The sequence below is a fragment of the Sorex araneus genome, chromosome 3 (genome assembly GCF_027595985.1).
Source record: "Sorex araneus isolate mSorAra2 chromosome 3, mSorAra2.pri, whole genome shotgun sequence".
Lineage (NCBI taxonomy): Eukaryota > Metazoa > Chordata > Mammalia > Eulipotyphla > Soricidae > Sorex > Sorex araneus.
Window position 1 is genome coordinate 12721388 of NC_073304.1, and position 22129 is coordinate 12743516.

The window sequence follows — 22129 nt, forward strand, 5'->3', positions numbered from 1 at the left end:
AATATATCAAGATTAATAGTACTGGGGCACGAGTGATAATATAGTGAGTAGAGCACTTGACTTGCAGTTGAAAAGGGTTCAATTCCCAGCATCCCATGTGGTCCCCCAAGCCTGCCAGGAGTTAAGTCCTGAGCACTGCTGTAAATAGGCGGCCCCCCCCCCACCAAAAAGTACTTAGTATAACAGGTAGCATATTTGCTTGCCTTACATGTGGCCATCCTGGGTTTGATACTGGGCACCACATATGGTATACGCTATCACCTCTGGGAGTGATCCCTGAGCAGAGTCAGGAGTAAGCACTGAGCACCTCCAAGTGTGGACCAAAACAAAATAAAAAGTCCACAATTAAAAAAAAAAAATCCACCAGGAATGTGACTCTGTGATGAAATATTTCCCTTGTAAGTGTGGAACAATTTCTGATGTCTCACTGAGCACCATCAGGTGCAACTCACATGCACCAGGCCAGTGGTGGGCCCTAGGCACAGCCAGCTGTGACCCCTCCCCATCCCAAAATGAAAGACAATAAAAAGAAAGATATGGTTCAGGTTCAGATCACACACTGCATGTAAGAGGCCTACATCAATCCCCAGCATCTCAAAGTATTACAAGCACTGCCACAACCCCCAAGCACAAAGCCAGAAGCAAACGCTGAGCCCCACAGGTATGGCCCCAAATATCCATGCCCCATAGGAAAAAGAAAAATGCTCAACCTCATTTCAATTCTTCCAAAGTCTGCAAGAATTAAAGATATAAAAACTAAATCTCTCTCTCTCTCTCTCTCTCTCTCTCTCTCTCTCACACACACACACACACACGCACACACACACACAATACGCATTTATACAGGCATTATTTTATACCTGACATTAGTGGTTTTCTGCTCCTGTGAACTTGCAGAAACTCTGGAATCTCTTTTTTCAGATCTAGTGCTAGAAACTGCAAGAGGTGGCACTGTAGCTTCGTGCCTTCTCTCATCTGCCCGACTGAAAGTGCTCTTATTTGAAGGCACATTACTATCAAAGATGTTGGTGTCAGAAGACTTTAAACTAGAGGGATCTAGAAAGCAAATACATAGAACTGTTTTTACTACCTTAAACCTTCTTTTATGATTAAACTATCACCAATTTAAAAGCAATACAATACCAACACATTTTAAAAGGTTAACTATTACCCCACACTTATGTAAGTTGAATTACTGTATTACTAATACTTCATTTCTAAATAATCTTAAATATATGATACTGAAACTTCCTTTCACACACATCTAAATTTTCTTAAGATACAATATGAGGCCAGAGATAGCACAGTAAGGTGCTCACCACACACGCAGGCAACCCAGATTTGATGTCCAACAACACATATGGTCCTACAAGCTCTGCTAGGAGTGATCCCTGAGCAGATCCAGAAGTAAGCCCTGAGCACAGTCAGACGGGCCCTAATAGCACCCCCACAACCTCCCCAAAATAAAATGTGATCACCCTTCCCTTGTTTAATATACTGATCTTAATAGGTAATTCCTTTAAAGTTCAAATTGTTTTCAAAGTTGTTTGCTTCCCAAAACAAGACAAAAATTAGAGACTAAGAGAGAGCTGAGGGGCTGGAGAAATAGCACAGCATGTAAGGTGTTTGCCTTGCACGCAGCCAACCCGGGTTTGATTCCCAGCATCCCATATGGTTCCCTGAGCACCGCCAGGGGGTAATTCCTGAGTGCAGAGCCAGGAGTAACCCCTGTGCATCGCCAGGTGTGACCCAAAAAGCAAAAAAAAAAAAAAGAGAGAGAGAGCTGAACAAGGTTAAGCACATGCTTTGCAAGCAAGAGGCCTGGATTCGATCCCCAGCACCACATGGTTCCCCATTTCGACCCAAGCACCATTAGTAATAACCTTGAGCACTGCCAGGTGTGGTCCGAAGCAAAATAGGAGTCGGGAGAGTAGTACAGCAGGTAAAGCACTTGTCTTGGACAGACAACGCACTCGATCTCCGGCACCCTATATTGTCTCCCAAGTACACCAGGAGTGATTCCTGAGTACAGAGCCAGGAGTAACCCTGGCATTACAAAGCGTGCCACCCTACCCCCCCAAAACTCGGAAAGAAAACAACCATAAGTTATATTAAATTCCCAAACTACACAGATTTTATGACTCTTACCAGTTGTAACAGAGCGAAGTTTATCTAATACACCATGAAGCCTAAAAGAAAAAAAAGCTTTATTAATCAAGAAAGATTTTATTTCAACTGCCACTCTAAATTTGATGACACTCCAAATCACTCTTAAGATACATACTGATAAAATGTATATATCAATATATACTTAATGCCTAAAGGTATTGAGTTTCACATTACCATTAAACCATTTAATAAGTACAGTTTATATTTATCATATAAAGTTTCTGGGACAACTTAATTCTAAAAAAGTATAAAACTGATCATTTCAAATTATTCTATCACTTCATTGTACTACTATTGTCAAAACTAATGCTACAAGGATGCATAGACTACAACCTTGCTTATAACATAACCTATCTTAGTTTATGTACAAGATAAACTTGCCTCATACTTCTTCCAAGAGGCCATGCCTCCTAAAAACGCCAGAAAATCATGTTTTACTCAAAACCCAGTCACAGGACCAGGAATGTAGCTCAGTGATAAAGAGAACCTGCCTTGTACATGATACCTGCTGAGTTCAAGAACAGAGAGTAGAGCAGGGAAATGGGGAAGGAAAATAAAAGGGCTGGTAGGGGTACAAAAATAAAAGCCAAGAAAAAGAATTTAAAAAGCTGGAGAGACAGTACAGGTACCGCCCCAGAGACCCTCTAATGCTGAAGTGGGCTGGGTAGCATCACAGGGCACAGAACAGTACAACTTGCGGTCTTTACACTGAATAACCAACCAGGTTGGCCAAGAATTGCCTGTGACAACCCTGGCTCTCCTGAGCACCATTCAGGAGCACCCTCCTACCCCCAACAGGAAGTTAAAAGCCAGTCAACTGGCATTCCCCAAGGATATTACAGAACTTCAAAGGAACAGAATAGTTTGGGCTGGTGTCAAAAAATACTTTGGAAAAGAAATATGATACAACACAGACACCATCACTTGCATCATTTAAATTAAAATTCAACTAGCCGTCTGTATAATTTTTCAAAATAATCCATCAAGTTTCCAATGCAATGATTTCAAGGAAGTCAGGTCATACCCTGCCACAGAAGTAGGGTGGAAGGTAGGGGAAAGGAGTGGGGGGGGGGGAGGCACGGGAGGATAATGGGATCACTGGTGGTGGAGAATGGGCACTGGTGGAGGGATGGTTACTCGAACACTATATGACTGAAAGAAGCACGAAAATACGTAAATCTGTAACTGTACCCTCACAGTGATTCGATTAAAAAAAAAAAAAAAGTCAGGTCATAAAAGAATGTAGAACAGGGGGCCAGAGTGATGGTACAGCGAGTAGAGCATTTGCCTTGCAGGCAGCCGACCCGAGTTCGATCCCTGGCATCTCATATGGTCCCCCGAGCACTGTCACAAGTAATTCCTGAGTACAGAGCCAGGAGTAACCCCTGAGCATCTTCAAGTGTGACCCAAAAAGGGAAAAAAAAAAAAGGGGGTAACAGGGGCCAAAGACAGGACTACAATGGTATGGAGCACAGCACTGCCCGCGGGAGATCCAGGTTCAATCCCTGGCATTCAAGAACTCTGTCAGGTCTAGTTACTGAGCAATGTTGGGTATGGCCCAAAACCCAAAAAACAAGTCTGATTGGGGGGAAGGGGGGCGCATAGTGATGGTGAGGTGGGGAGGGGTTGGGCCACACCCAGCTATGCTCAGGGCTTAATCCTGGCTCTGCACTCAGGGATGACTCCTGGTGGTGCTTGGGGAACCATATGGAGTGCTGGGGATTAAGCCCAGGTCAGCCATGTGCAAAGCAAAAACCCTACTGTACAATCACTCCAGCCCTAATAGTTCATTCGATTTTTAGATCACACCTGGCAGTGCTCAGGGCTTACTTCCCGCTCTATACCCAGGGATAACTCCTTGTGATGCCTAGGGACCATAGGGAGGCCAAGGATCAAACCTGGGTTAGCCAAGTGCAAGACAAGTACATGACAATCCACTGTACTATTCTCAAATTACCAAAAATTTATAAAGGTGTCACAGAGATAGCAAACAAGCTGAGTACAGATTTTGCCTGCAAAAGGCCCCAGTTTGATCCCTGACACTACATGGTCCCCTGAGCAGTGCAGGGAGTGACTCCAGCACAGTGCCAGTTGTAGTTAAATAGGAAACAGAAGTAACATTTCATAAGAGAGGCCAGGCTCACTCCCTGAAACCACGTGGTTCCCTGAGCACTGTAACAATGGAGCTGAGGAGGCCCAATCCTATCAGATGTGGTCTAAAGAAAGAAAATTAGGGTTGCAGCAATCATAATGGGAAGGGCATTTGCCCGGGTTCAATCCCCAACATCCCATCCATCCATACCCCAAGTCTGCCATGACTGATCCCTGAGCAGAGAACCAAGACCCCAACCAAGTTGCCAAGACCCCGACCACTTAGCAGTGCTCAGGGAAACATACGATGCTGAGCTTCAAATCAAGGTCAGCAACATGCAAGGCACATACCTTAACCCCTAGACTCTCTCCAGTCCCAATGCAGCCAATTTAAAACTTCAAGCTTTAAAAAGTTCTACACTTTTGTAACTGTTAAGCAATCTTATCTGTAATAACCTAGCTCTTCCTAGTTTTAAGTCAACAGAGAAAACAACTGGGAACATCAACCTAGTCCAAAATATACCTAGAGGTGCCATATAGTACAGAGGTTAAGGTATTTTCCTTGCACGCAGGCTGCCCCAGTTTGATCCCTAGCACCAAACTGCCCACTCAAGCACTGAGCTGGAAATAGCCCCAAGCAGTGCTGGGTTTGGCCCAAAGCACTCCACACCAAAATTTTTTTTAAAAAAACCTGTGACTGGTTTTGGTTAGAGAAAGGAATAGACGAAGGGAAAAAAACTAACAGATTAGATGCAATAGATCTAACGAGTTACAATTATAAATGCAAAAGTTTACAAGGGTTTCAAAAGAAATTCAACTATAATTAATATGCTAAAGTACTATTTATGGGCTAAGCACTGTTACATGCATATTACATATTTTAGTAGATTTAATCCTCACAACAATTCTACATAGTTGACTTTCTCTTTCCAATGTACAGATGAAGAAAGAAGTCAAGAAGCAGATCCAGGGACTGGAGCGATAGCACAGTGGGTAGGGCGTTTGCCTTGCACGTGGCCGACCCAGGTTTGATTCCCAGCATCCCATATGGTACCCCAAGCACCACCAGGAGTAATTCCTGAGCATCGCCGGGTGTGACCCAAAAAAGAAAAAAAAAATTTAAAAAGAAGCAGATCCAGGATTCACTCTTGGCAGCAAAGTTCCAGAAGCTGTGTTCTCTCACCCACAACTGCCTTTCCACACTGATCCTGATTCATTTGTCAAGACCCTTTTTCAGGACCGGAGAGATCGTTTGGGATGGGTAAGTCACTTGCCTTACATGCACCTGCAGCACCCATGAACCTGGTTCAAATCCTCAGAATTGCATATGGTCCCCTGAATACTGCCAGGGATCATGTCTAAGCCAGAACAGCTCCCAAACAGTGTTGAAGTATGGCCCATCCACCACGTTTTTTCAGAAGAAATGCCTATTCTGACATCTCAAATTTTGGTCTGAAAGTTAAGATATTCAGAAACATACCATACGGTGAATCGAATGGTGTTGTTCCCTAGAAACAGGGATAGGTCCTCTGTCATTTGGTCCTGACTTTTCTTGTTGGCTACCATCACCATAATGTAATCAGGAAGTTCTTCATCTAGTTAAAAGGAAAAGTATACAAAAAAATTTTTAGGTTTTACCCAATACTTTCTTTTGCTTAGAATTCACTTACTTGAAAAATCTCAGTTCTACTTGAATTATGCCAAATAAGTTTCTTCTGTCTTCGTTCCAAAGGATAAAAAATAAAAATTATGAGTAGGGGCTGAGAAATAGTAGAGCATATAGGGCATTTGCTTTGCACACAGTCAACCCAGGTTCAATCTCCAGTACCCCTATGGTCCCCAGAGCCCACCAGGAGTTATCCATGAGTGCAGAGCTAGAAGTAGGCCCCGAGCACTGCCAAGTACAGTCCCAAAACAAAAAATTTGCTTCTTAAAAAATAACAGTAATAATTAGAAATAGCTGCCAAATCTTATTAAATATTCTGAATTATAATACTAAACTTGGGAGAGCCTTGGATTTTTTAAAGTTCACTAATTCAGAAATGCCTCCACATTAAAAAAAAAAAAGATGTTCCTCAAATACAGTAATTTTCATTTGGTTTGTGTTTATATTTCTAAATAATTATTTCTCAAGCACACCTTTATGTTTGATAAAAGGAGATTACAATAGCTCAGTTTAGCAAACCTGCAACACCATCAATTAAACTTAGGACCACAATTAAAATCTACATTATTTAAAACTTCTAACAAGATTAATTTTAAGTTGGGAAGATAACTCAGAGATAAAATGCGTGCTTTGTTTTGTTTTTTACAGGGGGCTGGGGTGAGAAGGGGAGGACAGTGTTACTCAGGGCTTACCCCTGGCTCCACACTCAGTAATTACTCTGGCAGTGCTGGGAGACCACAGAGGTTGTCAGGGACCAAACCAAAGTCGACGGCATTGAAGACAAGCACCCTACCTACAGTACTATTTGCTCTTGTCGCCAGGAATTTATATCTTGCATGTGAAACCCCAGCTTCAATATAGCATGGACACCCCTACGGGAACAACCCCCAAGAATGGAACCAGGAGTAGTCACTGAGCCAGGTGTACCCTCAAAACACAAAAGATTAAAATATATGATGTATACTTTTATTTTTGAAGCTGGCACAGGAACCAGCACACATTCAAAACATTTCCTACCACTGTGTTACAGCTGTGATCCTTATTTACCTTTATTTCAAATACAGTGTAACAGTGACCTCTGCTTACTAAATCAACATGAGGAAGGGAGCAGAGCTGGGAATGAGGCTCTGTGAGGCCACTAAGGCACAACAAATGTGAAGCCCATGTCCTCAAGAAACTATGTCGGGACTTTCTGCCCACAGCTCCACCACTCCATGTGAAGCTGCGGTCACCCACTCCTGAACTGCAGAGCCCCTCCCTACTTGGGTGGCCTATGCAGCTGCACACAGATCTGCTCAACTACTCACACAATGCTTCTAGGCAACCTCCAGTCTAATCCCTCAGCATCTTCCAGGTGATCTAACTATAAAAACACCAGGAAAGCAATGCAGAAAACACATTAGTAGCCCAACAAGCTCATTAAGCGAAAACAGTATGACTGAAAACAGTCTGACTGAAGACACCACCAACCAATTCAGTAAATCCTCAATGTCTTTAGATACCCCAAGATGAAGATGTTCCATGAGCTCAAAGAAACAATGGCACAGGTAGTCAGCAAAGCACAAAAAAATATGAGCTGAAATGAGAAAACTATAATTAGAAACGAAAAACATGGTAGGTGATATTAAAAACTCAATAGAGGAGCCACAGATAGGGTTAAGTGAGTGAGGTGCTTGCCTTACACACAGCAGACCCTGACTTGATCCCAAGCATCCCATATGGTCCCTTTTTGATCCTCAGCATCACACATGGCCCTTGAGCACCACCAGGAGTGATTCCTGAGTGCAGAGCCAGGAGCAAATTCTGAGCACCACCAGGTGCCCAAAAAAACAGAACAAACTAAACAGAAGGAACCAGAGTGACACATAGGTAGGGCACCAGCCTTGCAGATTCAATCCATGGCATCTCATATGATACCATCTCACCTGAGCTGCACCAGGAATTATCCCTGAGCCAGAAGCCTGCCCTGAGAACTGTTGGATGTGACCCCCAAACAAAAAGAACCTGATAACTCAATAGAAGCTCAACAGTAGAATAACATCAGCTGAGTAAAAGATCGAAGAGCTCTAAAAGGAGGAGGAAACCACTGGGAAAGAGTAGAAATTATAAAATATAAGTCTGAAAACAAATGTACAGCATAATAGATGTAGGCAGGAGGGAAGTGGGAAGGAAACTGAGGACAATGTTGGTGGGAAAGGTACACTGATGAATGGACAGGTGCTGGAACATTATAGGACTGAAACCCAATCATGAACAACTTGGTAACTGTGTATCTCACTATGACTCAATTTAAAAAAAAGAATTGAGGGGCTGGAGCGATAGTACAGCGGGTAGGGTGTTTGCCTTGCATGCAGCTGATCCGAGTTCAATCCCAGGCAGCTGACATGGTCCCCCAAGCACTGCCAGGAGTAATTCCTGAGTGCAGAGCCAAGAGTAACCCCTGTGCATCACTGGGTGTGACCCAAAAAGAAAAAAGAAGAAAAAATTGGAAAAAAATATATAGAATTTCAGAACTACTGAATGAGCTCAGGCAGAACTATATAAGAATCATAGGAGGGGGGCTGGAGAGATAGCACAGCGGGTAGGGCGTTTGCCTTGCACGCGGCCGACCCGGGTTCAAATCCCAGCATCCCATATGGTCCCCTGAGCACGGCCAGGGGTAATTCCTGAGTGCAGAGCCAGGAATAACCACTGTGCATCGCCAGGTGTGACCCAAAAAGCAAAAAAAAAAAAAAAAAAAAGAATCATAGGTCATAGGAGGGGGCTAGAGTAAAAGCTCGGCGGGTAGGGCGTTTGCCTTGCACACAGCCGACCTGGGTTCAATTCCCAGCATCCCATATGGTCCCCTGAGCACCGCCAGGGGTAATTCCTGAGTGCAGAGCCAGGAATAACCCCTGAGCATCACTGGGTGTGACCCAAAAAGCAAAAAAATAAATAAAAAACCATAGGAGTCCCTGAAGAATTGAAAGGCAGCTGTCATGAAGAAACAGTAGTTAAATCAAGACTTTTCCACAATTGAGGAATATAGGCACCGAGGTCTAATTGGTCTGAAGTGTCCCAGCAAAAACAGACCCCATAAGGAAAACGTCAAGACACATTAAGTTCAAAATGAAGTAAAACAAAGTGATGGATTATTGAAGTAAGATGAAAAAAGGAATTTACAGAGATCTAAAAAGATGTACGGGGGAGGAGGGAGAGGGAGGCCGCTGGAGCCATAGCACATAGGGTAGGGCATTTACCTTGCACTCGGCCAACCCGAGTTCAATTCCCAGCATCCCATATGGTCCCCCGAGAACCACCAGAGTAATTCCTGAGTGCAGAGCTAGGACTAACCGCTGAGCATCACTGGGTGTGACCCCCCGCCAAAAAAAAAGATGTACAGGGGCTAGAGCAATAGCACAGTGGATAGAGCATTTGCCTTGCCTGCGTCTGACCCAGGTTCAATTCCCAGCATCCCATAGGGTCCTCTGAGCACCGCCAAGAGTAATTCCTGAATTCCTGAGTGCAGAGCCAGGAATAACCCCTGTACATCACCAGGTATAATACAAAAACAAACAAACAAAAAACATGTACATACAGTAAATCTATCAAAAGAGATTCTGTAAGTCAGAAAAGTACGTAAGGATATAGTACAACAACTCAAAAGAAATGAAAACCTCACTAAGATATTCTATCCATTCAGATTTGAACAAACAATAAAAAGCTTCATTTTATATGAGACAGGCTAGGGGACTGGAATTCACAGTCTTGAAACCAGCCAGTTTTGCAAGAAGTGTTGACCGAGCTCCTTTAGCGGATAGGACAAACTTCCTAACATGTGACGCTGAGTATGGCATTCACTAACGGTGGCTTATGTTTAACTGACTTTACTACTTTCTGATCATTCCATTTGCAATTCCTTTAAGTTTGTAATATGAAATAAATTTGTTATATGCCAGCCTAGGGGGTGGGGAGGTGGGGAGGTTGAAAGGAAGCTGGGACAATGGTAGAGGGAAAGGAACACTGGTGGCAGGATCAGTGCTGGAACACTGTATGCCGGAAATAACTGTTTTGTAAACCATGGTGCCTTAAGAAAAACATGGAGGCTGGAGCTACAGCATGCCTTGCAACCTGGGTTCAAACTTGGGTTTGATACCTACCATTAGATATGGCCCCCTGTGCACCACCAGGAGTAATTACTGAGTGCAGAGCCAGGAATAGCCCGAGTCCTGCCAGATGAGGCCCAAAAAGGCAAATAAAATAAATCTAATAATCTTTTTAAAAAGAAACTTTGGCCTGAAGAGATAATACAGAAGGTAAGGAGGTTGCCTTACATGCAGTCGACCCTGGTTCCATCCCCAAGATCCCATGATTCCCCCCAGGCTACCAGGAGTGATTCCTGAGTGAAGAGCCAGAAATAACCCCTGAACAATACTGGGTATGGCCCCAAAATAAAAAACAATCCCCCACAAAAAAAGGTCCCACAAGACCCCAGTTCTTAGGTCTTAAATGTGCTCCCTAATCAGCTCTACTCAGGATCCCTTTTTTTCCTGTGTGGTTAGAGTATGGGATGTCGCTAAGCAGTGAAGAACATGTTGTGGGGGGCTTTTGGGTCACCGGCTATGCTTTGGGTTTTTCCTGACTCTACACTCAGGAATCACTCCTGACAGTGCTGGGGGGCGTTGGGAGGGAGCATAGGGAATGCTGGGGACTGAACCTGGGTCAGCCACATGCAGGACAAATATCCTACCTGCTGTAATATCACGCCGGGTCCAGTTGAGAGCACCTATTAGATATTCTATCCCAGCCCCAATTTTTTTTTTTTAAAGTTACTAGGGGCTGGAGTGATAGCACAGCGGGTAGGGCGTTTGCCTTGCACGCTGCCAACCCAGGTTCAATTCCCAGGATCCCGTATGGTCCCCCAGCACCGCCAGGAGTAATTCCTGAGTGCAGAGCCAGGAGTAACCCCTGTGCATTGCCTAGCGTGACCCAAAAAGCTCAAAAAAAAAAAAAAAGTAAATAAAAGGGAGTGACGGGGTGATGGGAAGGAACCTGGGAAACGTACACTGGTGGAGGGATGGGTGTTGGAACACTGTACAAGTGAAATCTAATCACGAATAGCTCTATGAGGGTCTATCTCACAGTGATTCAACTAAAAAAAAAATTTTTTTTTTGAAAAGTGAAATCTGGGGGCTGGAGTGATAGTACAGCGGGTAGGGCGTTTGCCTTGCACTCGGCCAACCCGGGTTCGATTCCCAGCATCCCATATGGTCCCCCGAGCACCGCCAGGGGTAATTCCTGAGTGCAGAGCCAGGAGTGACCCCTGTGCATCGCCAGGTGTGACCCAAATATAAGCAAAAAAATAAATAAAAAATAAATTTTACAACAATCCTGAAAATAATTATGAAATGTGGTCAGCATGTGGTAATTTCTCAAACCAGTATGAAATCTTTTACACTCTTGTGTTACTGAAAATTCCTAAAAATTCTTATTTATGTGTACTGCCATTTACCATATTAGATACTAAAACTTAATTTTGAAATGTTAATGTATAGGACTGGAGGGGTTAAAGCACTTGCCTTGCATGTGATCAATCTGATCCCTCATCCCCTGAGTAACACTGCCTTTGAACTCCCCCGTCCAATTTAAAAAAATGTTTTAATTAATTCAGGGCCAGGAAGATAGTTACAAAGAATAGCACATGCTTTACAAGTGGGAGAGTCAGGTTCAATTCCAGAGCAGAGAAGCCCAGAGCACAGCCCAAGTGTAGCCCAACAACAAAAACCAAAAAAAGAAATTTTTGGTTTAGTTACACCACTTACATTGACATAATTTATAACAAAAAAATTTAAACAAAAAAAAACTATGCAAAAATAATGAATAAATGTTTAATATCTAATCAAAGGAGGAAAGATAGCTGGTACCACGGAGAAAGTGAAAGGGCTGAAGTACATGCTTCACATATGAGACTCCTGGATTCAATATCTAGGACCAATGGTCCTCCTTCATATCACCAGAGGAGCACCTCAGAATGTGGTCCAAAAACAGTAGCTTGCATGAAGCCAAAATGTGTTCAATTGCTGGCAAGACACCACAGATGTCCCCCTAAACACCACTAGGAGTAACCAGAACCAAAGCCAGGTGTGGCACAAAAACAAAAACAAAATAATTAACATCAGGCATTGGTCATTTAAAGAAATACCAGCTGAGTTTGCAGCATGCTGAGACATTTCATTAAGCATCCTAACAGAACCACCTTAATATCACTTTAACTGCAGGAGAAATTCAAAGTAATTTATAAAGTGTCAAGATTATGAAGGCAGACAGAAAATTTCCAAAATTCTGGGGCCAAAGCGGCAGTACAGCGGGTGTTTGCCTTGCAGGAGGCTGGACCAGGTTCGATGCTGACCACCCCTATAAGGTTCCCCCAAGCCACACCAGGAGTAATTCCTGAGTGCAAAGCCAGGAGTAACCTCGAGTGCCGCCAGTTGTGACCCAAAAAGCCCTCCCCCCAAAAAAAATTTATGAAATTTTCATTTTTGCTTAAAAGTTGAACTTCTGACCAAGAAGATAACTCTGGATTCACTCCCTCTTGTATGTATATTCCATTCCAACCACCCCACCCCAGCAACACTAGGAGAACTGTCAAATCAAGCCCAAACTCCCCCCCCATAGTAATAAATTTTTTGGTAAGTTTTGCCATTACAATGAATTTACCCATTCACATTTTCCTTGCTCCCTTTCGAATAAATGTCTGCCAAGGGCTGGAGCGATAGCACATCGGGTAGGGCATTTGCCTTGCATGCAGCCGACCCGGGTTTAATTTCCAGCATCCCATATGGTCCCCTGAGCACCACCAGGAGTAATTCCTGAGTGCATGAATCAGGAGTAACCCCTGTGCATTGCTGGGTGTGACCCAAAAAGCAAAAAAAAAATTAAAAAATAAAAGGAAACAATGAAAATGTCTGCCAAATACCCAAAAGTATGATTCTACCCAATCGGAAAGTGGTCAGTGAAAATGTCAAGCATCTGTCAACATTTCTCTGCAAGCCGACTTGCCTGGAGAAGACCTGGGGCACATGGAACCGCTGTCATTAGTGGCAGTTGGGTTCTTCCACAGCCCGGGGGCAGGCTCAGCGCCTTCAATCCCTAAGACCTGTCTGCTTCAGTAAGCACAAGGAGAGCCTCAGTTTCCTTAGACTGGGAAACGGGGGCTTGGCCACCACTTCTAGTGTTCCCCTGGGCTGTCCAGGCTGTGCCCCCCACCCCCTTCCCCAGCCCGACTCACCACCCACCGTGCAAGTCTTAAGACCCAAAGGGGCTTACCCATCCCCCCCCAGCTAATAAAATACAAAAGGCTTTTCACCTTTCCCAGGCTTCCTGCTAGGGAAGAAGGCCCAGGCCCCCGGCTGCACTGCCCAGCCCGCTGCCTGCTGCCCGCTGCCCTGCCCTGTCCTGTTCTTCCTTCCTTCCTCAAACCGAGTCTCTACAGAATCCGGACCCGGCTGCCTGAGACCAGCATCACGTCCGAACGCGGGCACGTCGGCCTGGCCAACCTGAGCAGCGCCGGGCCGGGCCCACAAGAAACACTCCACACCTAAACCCTAAGAGAATCCACGGCCAGGGGAGGCCACACTGCAATCAAGGGGACACTTGGCAGTGAAAAAGAGGGAACGTTCGGGTGAGGGATAGAAAGGGGGACAGCAGCGGGGGGGGGGGGGGGGGGGGGACCGGAGAGGAGTTTGCAAAAGGCGGAAAGCAGCAACTTTTCATTTGCAAATAATTCCGCAACAAAGACGCCCAGGAAAGAATTAAGGAGGGGGGAGGGGGCCTCGGGGACGCGCGCAGGAGGAGGGGTGGTGGGACGGCCAAGGGGGGAGATGACACACAAAACCTTACAGGGAAGGAAAAGAAAAAAAAAAAACACAAAAGACTCCAGGGAGGGCGCCGAGGGCAACCCAAAGGCCCAGAAGCGCCAGCAGCAAAACCCCAGGTGGACACAGCCACCGCGGGGGTGCGGGGACGGGGACGCGGAGGGCCGTGGGGGCGGGGAGGGGTCAGGTCAGCAGGCGGGGAGGGGGGCGGGGAGGGGGGTCTGCGCCCACATCCAGACGGGGGCGGGAAAACGCGCGTCCCCTGCTCCAGCCCGACGCCCACGGGCCAGAAGACCCCCAAGGAAATAAGATTTGAAAAGAAAAGAAAAAAACAAGCCAACTTACCCACGTAAGCTCCTAATTCCTGCAATTTCCCCTTAATGGCACTCTGAGGAGGGGAGGAGAGAGAAAGCGCGCGGGTGAGCGACGCGGCCCCCGCCGAGGCCGGGTGGGGGCGGGGAGGGGAGGCGCCCCCCCACCCACCCGCCCCGGCCCCGTCGCGCCCCGCGCCCCCCGGGCCGCCCCCCCCCGCCGCCGCCGCCGCCGCGACCCCCCGCGGAGGAAGCCGGGGCCGGCCCCGCGGCCCTGTCCGGAGCGCCCGGCGGGCAGCGCAGGCCGCGGCGTCCGGGCCGGGCCCCGCTCCGCTCCGCCCCGCCGCACGCCCGCCGCCCCGGCCGGGCCTCACCCGGATCTTGCGGCTGATCTCGGTGCCGATCTCCATGGTTGCGCGGCGGGCGACGGACTCGGCGAGTGCGCGGCGCTCGGCGGCCCCGGCGCCGGCTTCGTCTCCACAGCCACCAGCCGCCGCCACTCAGGCCGCGCGAGCTGCGTAACCCGCCCCCAGCGGCCGGCGCGCCTGCGCCTGCGCCTGCGCCCGCGCCTGCGCGCTGCGGCCCCCGCGCCGCCCGCGCTCTGGCGACCTCTGCTGGCTGCCAGGAGAGAGGCGGGCGGGCGCGCTTCTCTCCAGACCACTCCCCCCTCCCCGGCTCTCAGTGTTCTCTTCGTTTTTCCTTTTATCTTCTTTCTTTCTTTCTTTCTTTCTTTCTTTCTTTCTTTCTTTCTTTCTTTCTTTCTTTCTTTCTTTCTTTCTTTCTTTCTTTCTCTCTTTCTTTCTTTCTCTCTTTCTCTCTTTCTCTCTTTCTTTCTCTCTTTCTCTTTCTTTCTTTCTTTCTTTCTTTCTTTCTTTCTTTCTTTCTTTCTTTCTTTCTTTCTTTCTTTCTTTCTTTTCTTTTTTACACCCGGTGATGTCATGAATGTGGCTCTGCACTCAGGAATTACCCCTGAGTTCCGGGAGAAGGGGTGGGCGGGGGTGGAGGTTGGGGGGAGGGGGGCTGGAGGGGGCGGGGACCATATAGGATGCCGAGGATCGAACCCTGGTGGGTCGCATGGGAGGAAGATGTCCTGTCCACTGTGCTATCTCAGTGGCCCCTCAAGTGTTCTCTTCTTCTTTGCATCCCCTGCGCCAACACACACACACACACACTTCTTCGTTTGAGTGGCCTTGGGAGAATGAATGCCAAATGACTAGCTCCGCTGGAAGATTCCCCGGCCCCGGCGCAGGCGCGAGGGCTGAGTTGGAAGTGAGCCCTCGCTTACCGCCAAGTACACCGAACCCGGATTCCGTGTATGGGTCACGCCTGGCCGTGCCCAGGGTTGAACCCCCGCTCGGCGGCGTGCAGAGCAGGCGCTGGACCTGGTGCACGGTCTCTCCCCTCCTTAGATTTAGCCCAGGCGGGGTAGGAAGGGGCCAACCCTGTGTTGCGTGGAGGATTAAACCGGAATGTGCCACATGCAAGGCAAGGGCCCTGTACTGTCTTGACATATTTACATATTTACACCCTTGGGTCCGCCTCAGGTGTCCTACCATCAAAATAGACTCATTAGATGCTTTTTAATTTCACGTGGAGGGGGAGCGGAATATTCAGAGAAACAATGGATTCATCATAGTCCTTTCTTTGACTCTGCAGCTAATCCATGCTTCAGGCCGGGCTGGTTCTGCCTTGTGTTGGCGCTTTCTCTCTCTCTCCCTCTCTCTCTCTCTCTCTCTCTCTCTCTCTCTCTCTCTCTCTCTCTCTCTCTCTCTCTCTCTCTCTCTCTCTCTCTCTCTCTCCTCTCTCTACCTCTCTCTCTCTCCCTGTCTTCCTCTCTTTCCCTCTCTCTCCCTCCCTCTCCCTCTCTCTCCCTCTCTCTCTCCCTCCCCCACTTTCTCATCCCCCCCCTTGGAGAATTAATTATCCACACTTCAGTTGCTACCTCTGGGGTGTTAATAACCACATTTTCAACAGAGCTGTGTTCTCACCTAAACTTTACCACCCAGTGGCAAGACTAGAAGCCAGGGAAATAGCTCAGAGTGGTGGAGTCCTGAGGCCTGAGGACAGGCCCAGAGTTTCCTAGCAGCACTGCTTTGTTGTGTCACCCACTTAAGTGCCATTGAGATACCTCTTCCCTACCCCAAGTGTGCGAGTACCCAGACAAAGGTGGGAAGCCTCATCCCCTCCCCAGTCCATCCCCAAGAACCCACAACCAAGTGTATCAGCCCTGAGTCCTCATGGTCAAGCCAGGGACTAGAAGATTTAAAAAAAAGGAATTCTGGGGTTTGGAGCGATACCTACACAGCCGGTAGGGCGTTTGCCTTGCACGCAGCCAACCCAGGTTCGATTCCCAGCATCCCATATGGTCCCACAAACAATGCCAAGAGTAATTCCTGAGTGCAGAGCCAGGAATAACCCCTGTGCATCGCCAGGTATGACCCAAAAAGAAAAAAATAAAAAGGAATTCTTCAGGCTTGCTCTTCAACCCTGATATCTTGCTTACATGTCTATGTCTCGGCTTGCTTGCTTTTTCCCCACTCTGGAGAAGGCCGTGTTATCTCCTTGAACACACACATCCTCTCTTTTTCCTCTCCCTTCACATCTTTCTGAGTAAGTTTGGTTCCATAAAAAATATTGTGTATAAAAAAGAAAGAAAAGAAAAGCTTACTGGGGCCTGAGAGATAGTAAAGCAGGTAGGGCACTTGCCTTGCATGCTGCTGACTCAGATTTCATCCCCTCCATCCTATATTGTCCCCCAAGTCCACCAGAAGTGATCCCTCAGTGCAGGGCTAGGAGTTAGCCCTGGGTACCACCAGGTGTGGTACAAGAGCAACAACAAAAAGGAACTCAGAATTTTTGCCTTTCTCCACCCAGATTGGTTTCTACTCCTGACATCCCTAATTGATGAGTGATAGTTGCCTGATTATCCCTATATGAGATCACAAAAAGTCCTGAAATGAAGATAAACATGGAATGAGGTTCTTCTCCCATATCCATCAAGCTAGAAGCGGTCTAAGTTACCCATTTCTGCCGAACAAATGATCACACGTGGATAAGGCAACTTCAGACAAACACATTTATCATCTGGTTTCTCTGGGAATCTGAAAGTAGCTTAGCTGGATGCTCTGCTCACCGTGTCACCAAGCCGCGCAGGAGGGGTTGCAGGCAGGCTGAGTTCTGTCCAAATCCTGGGGAGGTTGAGTTAAGGAAGAATCCACTTCCGGGTTCATCCAGGCTGTCACTTCCTTGTAGGGTTGTGAGTGGGGCTTTTTTCTTGTCTAGAGGCACTCTGGGACCTTAGACGTGGCTACCAGTTCCTTGCCAATTGGCCTTTGCCAATACAGCTTAAGGAAGTCTTCAAAGAGTCTCTCATAGGGCTAGGGAGGTAGCAGGTAAGGCACTTGCTTGCATGCAGTCTGAGCCAGGTTTGATCCCCAACATTGCATATGGTGCCCTGAGCACCATCAGGGGTTATTCCTGAACACAGAGACCAAAAGAGCTTCTGAGCACATCCTGGTGTAACCCAAAGGCTGACCCCACAAACAAATAAAAAAAAAAAAAGAATTACTCAAGGTTGGAGAAATAGTTCAACGAACTGAGCACTTATTCTATATGTGCTATCCCTGGACTCAATCCCCAATACCATAGGGTCCCTCAAGCATCACCAGGCGTGACCTCTGAGCACAAAAGACAGGTGTAGCCCCCAACACTCGTGGTGTAGGACCAAAACAACAACAGCTATGAAATGCTTAGCAAGAACTTGCCCTTTTTTAAAGGACTTTGACTTGATTCTTTAAGGACCACCAAAAATCTTTTAGCCTTCATTACAGCTGATTAACCTTCATTACAGCTGCAAGATTCTCATCTTTGCCACTGTCATGAACTACAAGCAAGTCTCAGGTGCTGCTGATGAGAAAGAGAGCGAGAGAGAGAGAAGAGAGAGAGAGAGAGAGAGAAGAGAGAGAGAGAGAGAGAGAGAGAGAGAGAGAGAGAGAGAGAGAGAGAGAGAGAGGAGAGAGAGAGGTTAGACAAGGTATAAAGAGGCAAGAATCATGGGCCTCCACCGGGAATCAACCCATGAACCAACTCCAGCGCCACCATGTGAGCTCTGCTACGGGCCTTGCTTCAGAAACCCATAAATAAATCTCAAAAAAGATAAAAAGCCGCAGTTAATCTTGGACCCGTGCAAGGCTGAACAGACTGGGGTAAATCGGTGCAGAGCGTATTAGCCTGCTGCCTGCCAAAGCAGAACCCCCCCCTGCAGCCACTTGCTTCCACAATTCAAAATCGCTGCCATACCTTTGGCCAGGCTCTATCGTCTCAGACAGACCTCACTGAGGTATAATCTGCTGAAAATCCAGGTATAAGGATTTTGTGACTGAAATCTCCAGGCTTTCTCATGGTCAGGATGGGCTACCTCCACCACCTCTCTGTACTTCCGGAAGGCTCAGCAGTCATGTCCACACCCCAAAGCTGCCACACAGTTAAAAAGCTACTCTAGTCTTACTGTCCTGATAAAAAATACTGAATGCCCTGAACAAACACCATGACCTCTTAGTATCTGTATTGCAAACCATAATGCACCAAAGGGAAAGGAAAGAGAGAGAGAGCAAGAGGAAAGTGCCTCCCATAGAGGCAGGCTTGGGTTGAGGGGTTGGGTGTTGAGGGGAAAAGGGGACATTGGTGGTAGGAAATGTACACTGGTAGAGAGATGGGTGTTGGAGCATTGTATGACTGAAATCCAATCATCAACAGCTTTGTAATGATCTATCTCATGGATATTCTTTTTTTTTTTTTTTTTTTTTTTTGCTTTTTGGGTCACACCTGGCGATGCACAGGGTTTATTCCTAGTTCATGCAGTCAGGAATTACTCCTGGCGATGCTCAGGGGACCATATGGGATGCTGGGAATCGAACCCGGGTCGGCCGCGTGCAAGGCAAACACCCTACCCGCTGTGCTATTGCTCCAGCCCCTCTCACAGATATTCAATATAAAAAGGTTTTTAAAAGTTCACGAAAAATAAAAAGCCCCGCCCCGACGAGACCCCAAGTTGCCACCTACAAACGGCTCCTCCTGCTACTTATCGAGCTCCTGGACGGCCATGATCCCAGAGGCACACAAATTAATCTCGGAACCTAGTGGCTTTTGGCAGAAATCCCTCCAGACTTAATTACTAAAATATCAAAAATTCAAAATCGCGCAGCTGCTATTGCAGCTGTGTGACATCATATACTCATCCTAATCAGCAATAGAAAACAAATTATCTAATGATGCTTCTCGGCAGGTCTGATTGTTGGGGGGGAATTCTAAATAATAATGGTGGGTCTTTTGTCGTAATATTAAATGTAATCAAAGTGGAGAGAGAGTAAAGTGGAAATCATCTGCCACACACAGAGGGAGGAGTGGAAGGGCGGATATACTGGGGTTCTTGGTGTTGGAAAATGTGCACTGGTGAAGGGATGGGTGTCTGATCATTGCATGACCGAGACCTAAACCTGAAAGCTTTGTAACTGTTGTCATGGTGTTTCAATTAAAAAAAAAAATTTAAAAAAAAAAAGAATCATGGGCCTCTAAAGCCACAACCCAATTAAAAATTCAACTCCAGCTGTGTCACCCTGTGAAAAAAATTTGGACATCTCAAACTCTACAACACTGATAAACCAGGAATAGCATACCAGATTGGATAGGATGTAATGAAGAAGGCAACCAATCTCCAATAACAAAATATAAACACAGAATGCTTAACCTGTAACAACATCTTAGTAATCTTGCTTAACCTGTAACAACATCTTAGTAATCTTAGTAATCTCTTATACAAGGGCTTAATGGATCCATGGTAAGATACAACAATTTTCGCTAACTTCCTTCTAAGGAAACATTTTTTGATCATTCTTTTAGAAAATCATAACAATTGTCACTATCATTGTATCCCCTTGTTCATCGATTTACTCGAGCAGGCACCAGAAACATCTCCATTCGTCCCAGCCCTGAAATTTTAGCAGCCTCTCCTTACTTGTCTTTCCCAATGATTGGAGGCTCTTTCAGGGTCAGGGGATGAGACCTGTTATTGTTACTGTATTTGGCATAGTGAATCCGCCAGGGGAGCTTGCCAGGCTCTGCCATGAGGGCAGGATACTCTCAGAAGCTTGCAGGGGCTGAAGCAACAGTACAGTGGATAGGGCCTTTGCCTTGCTCGTGGCTGACCCACAGTGCCTTCAATGCCACCCTGTCCGACAGGGTGGGCCCCTGCTGTGACAGCTCTAACCAGCTGGTTGTCCAGGCCAAGGAGGCCAACGCCAGCAGGCAGCAGCGACCCGAGAGGCATCGGAACCCGACCGAGGAGGAGACGCCACCGTCCAGGGTCTGAGCGTGCTGGTGCCACTCAAGGAAAACAGTGCCTTAGCCAAAGGGTGGCCCGCATCCCCCAGCCTCCCCAACACCCCCTCTGGACCACGCCTCGGGGTGGGCCCCTGCTCGGGCGGAGATGCTGGTGCCAGCAAGAACGGCCAGGTAGCTCGGCAGTTCTGCCTCTGGGAGGTGACCGTAGAGTGGACCACGGCCGTCCTGGGGAACTATTCTTTCACGGAGTTCGTGGGGGGGTCCGACAGGAGGGATTTCGAGTCGAAGAACCGTCCACAACAAAAAATAGACAGAGAGCCTCAGGTGGACCCCGGGAGCCTGGCCAGGTGCATCCCTCAGCCGAGAGTGACCAGGTAACACATGATGGAGGGACTCCCCTGGTGCGGGGCTCCCTGGGAGCATGACCCTCTGTGCCCCAGCCCACCAGGGCCCCCTCACTACAGGATAGCCCAGGAGGAGAGGTTGGCTGATGGGGAAGGGATGGCGGCGGGGGTAGCAGATCCACTGAGAATGTCAGAACACATCTGGGAAACACTGTTGGACCAGCGGCTTTTTTTTTTTCTTTCTGAGTCACACCCGGCCATGCACATATGCACAGGGGTTACTCCTGGCTCATGCACTCAGGAATTACTCCTGGCGGTGCTCCGGGGACCATATATGGGATGCTGAAATTCGAACCGGGGTCGGCTGCATGCAAGGCAAACGCCCTACCCGCTGTGCTATTGCTCCAGCCCCGGACCAGTAACTTTTTGTCACTAGTCTAGGGCCTGTGGTTGGGTAAGCCTCCGCAGGACTCAGGGTCAGTCCTGGGCAATTTCTAGCTGCCTTAAGCATCCAGCGGCCCTGTTGCATCAAATCTGTGCTTCTCTTCGATGATCAGACGCACCACTTTCCACATCAGTAAAAGAGAAGCTTCCAGGTCAGCATCCCGTCAGCTATGGTAAGGCACATCCTGGTCTGAGAGATGTCAAAACGAAGAGGGCAGGGAGCAGGCATCGGAGGAAGGGCAGGAAAACAGTTCTTGGGTGCCCAGGGGGTGCGCTTTGGGTACAGGTAAATTCCCAGAGCAGTTCACGTGTGTACTTGGAAGTTCCTCGATGTATTTCAATATTTACTTTTCATAAGAGAGGCAAAATGGATTTTTTGGCTGGTATTCCCAAGGGAAAGAGCGATGATGTAAATCATTAGCAATGTCGAGAAGATCATCTCCTGAGCACCACCTTCTCTTCCCGCTCAGGGTCCTGGTTTTGGCCCCACCTCCCAGTGGCAGCTGTGGGAAGAGAAACTGAGGCCGGGGCCCACTCAGGCACAGAGCTCCACGGGTGCTTGGGAGAAGCAGCCGCAGGGCCCTTCCCTCTCCTTGTCCTGCAGAGGGAGTCACCTCTCCAGTGTGGAGGCTCCCCCTCAAAAATCGTTTTTATCTGCTTCCCCTTAAGGGCTTACCATTTCCGTCGGGGCCCTATGCCCAGCATGGTCATAAACGCAGAGGCTCAACCCACACTCTGCAGTCAGAAAAAGACTTCCCCTGCTGGCAGAGTAAATATTAAGTTTATTTGTATTTATTTACTTATTTCTTTTTTGGGGTCTCACCTGGCGGTACACAGGGGTTACTCCTGGCTTTGTACTCAGGAATTACTCCTGGCGGTGCTCAGGGGACCATATGGAACAGCAATCATATA

General features: G+C 47.3%; 1 protein-coding gene across 9 annotated transcripts in view; it reads right to left on the reverse strand.

Moving 5' to 3' along the window:
* Window positions 1–14628, reverse strand: part of ZC3H14 (zinc finger CCCH-type containing 14) — a 57229-nt gene extending 42601 nt beyond the window's left edge. For 8 of the 9 annotated variants that reach the window (XM_055131825.1, XM_055131819.1, XM_055131821.1 and 5 more), the window contains exons 1-5: window positions 14465–14628; window positions 14125–14167; window positions 5741–5855; window positions 2149–2189; window positions 861–1056 (exon numbers count right to left, since the gene is read on the reverse strand). In XM_055131825.1, the coding sequence (XP_054987800.1) occupies window positions 861–1056; window positions 2149–2189; window positions 5741–5855; window positions 14125–14167; window positions 14465–14500 (431 nt within the window). In that variant the 5' untranslated portion in view covers window positions 14501–14628. The remainder of the gene's footprint in view (window positions 1–860; window positions 1057–2148; window positions 2190–5740; window positions 5856–14124; window positions 14168–14464) is intronic. The other variant, XM_055131824.1, reaches the window with a different exon arrangement.
* Between the last annotated feature and the right edge of the window lie 7501 nt (window positions 14629–22129).